Source organism: Sinocyclocheilus grahami, unplaced genomic scaffold (assembly GCF_001515645.1).
Source record: "Sinocyclocheilus grahami isolate Dianchi unplaced genomic scaffold, SAMN03320097.WGS_v1.1 scaffold10693.1, whole genome shotgun sequence".
Taxonomy (NCBI): Eukaryota; Metazoa; Chordata; class Actinopteri; order Cypriniformes; family Cyprinidae; genus Sinocyclocheilus; species Sinocyclocheilus grahami.
In genome coordinates this window covers 3,280-7,285 of record NW_015513386.1, presented here as the reverse complement: position 1 = coordinate 7,285, position 4,006 = coordinate 3,280, and the positions used below count along the sequence as shown (strand labels likewise).

Below are 4,006 nucleotides of genomic sequence, written 5' to 3'. Positions count from 1 at the left end.
TAAGTGTCCATGATTCCGTTTGCTCATTGCTGGGTGTTAAAGCTGGAAACTGTGTGCATGTGTGCGTGTCTCGCCTCTTTAGCTCAACAGCTCCAGATATGTAACAGGCACCTTCCCCTTCTGGTTTCCTCGCTCTCCAATCAGCCAATCAGAGTCCATTCCAGGCACTGTGTACACGGTGATGAGCTGACCGTCCAATCAGATAAGTGTAATTAATTAATTTGGAGTCTTTAGGATGCTTTTCAAGAAAACACATATAGCAAACATTCTAAATATTCAAACGAAATGGCTTAAAAACAATCATCAGTTCAACCTAACTTTCACTGTAGCCAAATATATTCAAAATGTTTCATCCAAGAACCAAAACGCATTAAAAATCTAGTTTGTGAATGTTTTCGTCACTGTTCGCCACTATATTTACAATGTTTAATTACACATTGCTAGCAAAATCATTGTCAATATACTTGAATATTCAAGGTATCACCCGATTTTACTGAAGAGAAATTTTAACTAGCCAAAGTCAACTATAATTCTTTAAACCATCATGAAAAACCATTCACAATTCATTTAATTTTAACATTAAAATTACATATGATGAACATTAAAATCAATGTGGTATTTTCAAGTGAAACAGAATATTCAGTGAGAAATAATTCATGGCGGTACTTCATTTTATTCATAACTTGAACGGATCAAGAAAAGTTGGCTATGATCAAGTAAATAGATGCTTATTATTGGAAAAAGGTGAAATATTCAACAATATTCAAATGAAATGGTTTAAAAAAAACTATCAATTCAACTAAACTGTCACTACAGCCAAATATATTTTAAAACATTTAATGCAAAACGCATTAAAATCACATTTAAAAATACCATGGTATGTTTTCTTCATTATTTTTCACTATTTTCACAATAATTCATTTTTAATTGCCAGCAAAATTGTTGTAAATATGCTTGAATATTCAAAACATCACCCATTTTTACTAAAAAATTTATAAAATAAATAAAATAAACTAGCCTAAATCAACTTATTATCCATTAAATCGTCATGAAAAACTCATTAAAATGTGACATTAAATGTGACATGATAAACATTAATTGTAATTAGAATTAATGTGTCATTTTCAAGTGAAACAGAATATTAGGTAAGAATTAATGACTGGGCTTAACTTTATCCATCACAATTTGATTGGATCAAAAAAAAGGCCTAAAATTAAGTAAATAATGTTTTTATAGCAAATATTTTAAATATTCAGAAAAAAATGTCCAAAACGAATCTCTTCAACCAAACTGCCACTGTAGCCAAATATATAAAAAACGTTTAATGCAAGAACCAAAACACATTAAAATATCATGGTATGTTTTCCTTAATGTTCCTTACTATTTTCACAATGTTTAATTTCACATTACCAGCAAACTCATTGTAAATATAATTGAATATTCAATATATCACCCATTTCTACTCTAAAAAGTAAATAAATAAACTACCCAATATCAACGTATAATGCATTAAATAATCATGATAAAAACCTTTCACAATTCCTTTCATTTTAACATAAATGTGACATATAATAAACAATCATTTTAATTATTGTGGAGTTTTCAAGAGAAACAGAATATTCCATAAGAAATCATTTAGGATGGGGACTTAATTTTATCCATCACAATTTGATTGGATCATGAAATGTAGGCTCGGATATTATGCAATAATATATTTCACAGCCCCTAACACCCCCTATTAGACCCATATCAGACCGTTTATCTTTCATCAAACATCTGCTCACCTCATCGGCCCACAACGAGAGCTCACTGGAGTCTGCAGCGTCATAGTCATACAGCACTTTGGCCTTGCGTGTGCCGCTGGCTGGCGGCTGAACTTCTTCAATCTGCAGAGCGTCTGTTTCCAGAGGAGACGCAGAGTTCAGCGGCAGGAAGGCAGACGGGTCCGTGGGGCTTCTGGCGGGATGGGAATTCACATCCAAAGAGTCGGGGCATCTTCTGAAAGAGAGAAGATTGATATAGAGGTTTATATACACTATAAGGGCTCTGCTGACTAGTGTGAACACTAACAAGACGACAAACTCGGTGAAAAAGTGGTCTGGTCTGAATCAGGAGAGAAATCTGCACAGATCAAGCACCATTTACAAGCCAAAACAGCTCTAAACAAATATGTGGCTGGATTTTGAGTTAAAATATGGTTTTAATATAGTTAAAAATGTCTTCATGATGCATTTGTGTCTTACAAACAAGCAGCTTTTGGCTTCTCCAGATGTTAACTGATGGACTGGAGTGCTGTGGATTACTTGTGATGCGTTTATCAGCTGTTTGGACTCTCATTCTGACGGCACCCATTCACTGCAGAGGATTCATTGCTCAGCAAGTAAATTTCTCATCAAATTGTCATTTTTGGGAAAACTATTCCTTTATGGTGCACAAAGTCATATTTTCCACTGTAAAGTTTTCCTCTAAAAGAAATCTTTAATTTAATAGTTAACACTTTACAATAAGGTTCTATTTGTTAACATCATTTAACTCTATTAGTTAACATGAACTAATAAAGAATAATACTTTTACAGAACATCATTTATTAATTCTAGTTTGTTCATTTCAACATTTACTTAATACATTTTTCAAATCACAAGCTGTATCTATAAACATTAGGTAATGCACTGTAAACTAACATGAATGAACAACCACTTTTATTGACAAAGATGAATAAATGTAAGAAATTTGAAGTTTATTTGCAAAAACAGATAACTATTCATATATTGCTCATGTTAGCTAATGCATTGACTATGAGACCTTACTGTAAAGTGTTACCATTTAATGTTATATTTTTATTTTGGAAAAATGATTCAGTGAGCCAAATAGTATTTTGCACACATATGAATGAAATCTGATGCATAGCCACCTGCCCAGCTCGCTCTGCAGCTCCAGCATGTACTTGTGACACTGACTGTAATACATCGCCTGCGCTTCCACAAACTCACACAGGCAGCGCAGGTGATTCACCTGCGCAGACAGAAAAGTCATCCTGTCACTTTAAAACCCATAGCATTCTGTGCAAACACAGGTTGCACTTCATTTGTTTGCATGAGGATACTAGATATTTACGCAGTTTTTGAACAAAGATTTAATGTTTTGAAATGCTATTCTCTGAACTTCAAAGCATGCATATTGAAGGATTATTATGAAAGCCTTTAAGCCCATCCTGATAATGAGGTTTATCAGCTTGAAGTGGCTTGTATTCAAACATACGCTTCTGCTCAGGTGTGTAGCGGGTTAATGCAGCATGCATGTAAAAATGACTCACGTGTGTGTTGCTGATGCCCTCCAGGAGGAGTCTGGTGACCTCAGCCTGTCCGTCAAACTCTGTCTGAGTAACACGCAATTCATGCTCCGCCTGCATATGACAGAGAAAACTAATTCAAAATTGACACCGGCATAAAAATCATCTGCATTTAGAGTTGCATGAACACTAGGACTCTCTTAAAGGGGTCATATGATGTTGCTAAAAAGAACATTATTTTGTGTATTTGGTGTAATGAAATGTGTTAATGCGGTTTAAACCCATTCTGTACATTATAGTTTCTCCTCTATGCCCCGCCTTTCTGAAACACGTCGATTTTTACAAAGATCATCGGTCTGAAAAGCGAGGTGTGCTCTGATTGGCCAGCTATCTAGTGCGTTGTGATTGGCCGAATACCTCAAGCGTGTGACGGAAATGTTACGCCCCTACCATATTGTGATACCGTGTCCTGGCCGGAGCGATGAGACAAAAACATTAAAACCCATTATAACCGAGGCATTTGTTGCATCCAGTGGGGACATAATTACGGATTGCGTTGCATCACTCCACGTAAACATAAAACCATGTCTGCATTTGTGATTGGAGAAATGACAAACAACAAGCGCTACTCTACACTGCTCAAAACTCGCGTTTGAATCGTCAGTGGCAAATTCTTACAGTCTGTGAGTCAGAACAGCCGGCATTGTAGTCTACTCT

General features: G+C 35.3%; 1 protein-coding gene across 1 annotated transcript in view; it reads right to left on the bottom strand.

Moving 5' to 3' along the window:
- Positions 1 to 6: 6 nt before the first annotated feature.
- The window catches only part of LOC107578519 (endophilin-B2-like), a 6,656-nt gene continuing 2,656 nt past the window's right edge, over positions 7 to 4,006 (bottom strand). The window contains exons 2-5 of the mRNA XM_016264468.1: positions 3,314 to 3,403; positions 2,912 to 3,012; positions 1,785 to 1,998; positions 7 to 186 (exon numbers count right to left, since the gene is read on the bottom strand). Of these exons, the coding sequence (XP_016119954.1) occupies positions 79 to 186; positions 1,785 to 1,998; positions 2,912 to 3,012; positions 3,314 to 3,403 (513 nt within the window). The 3' untranslated portion in view covers positions 7 to 78. The remainder of the gene's footprint in view (positions 187 to 1,784; positions 1,999 to 2,911; positions 3,013 to 3,313; positions 3,404 to 4,006) is intronic.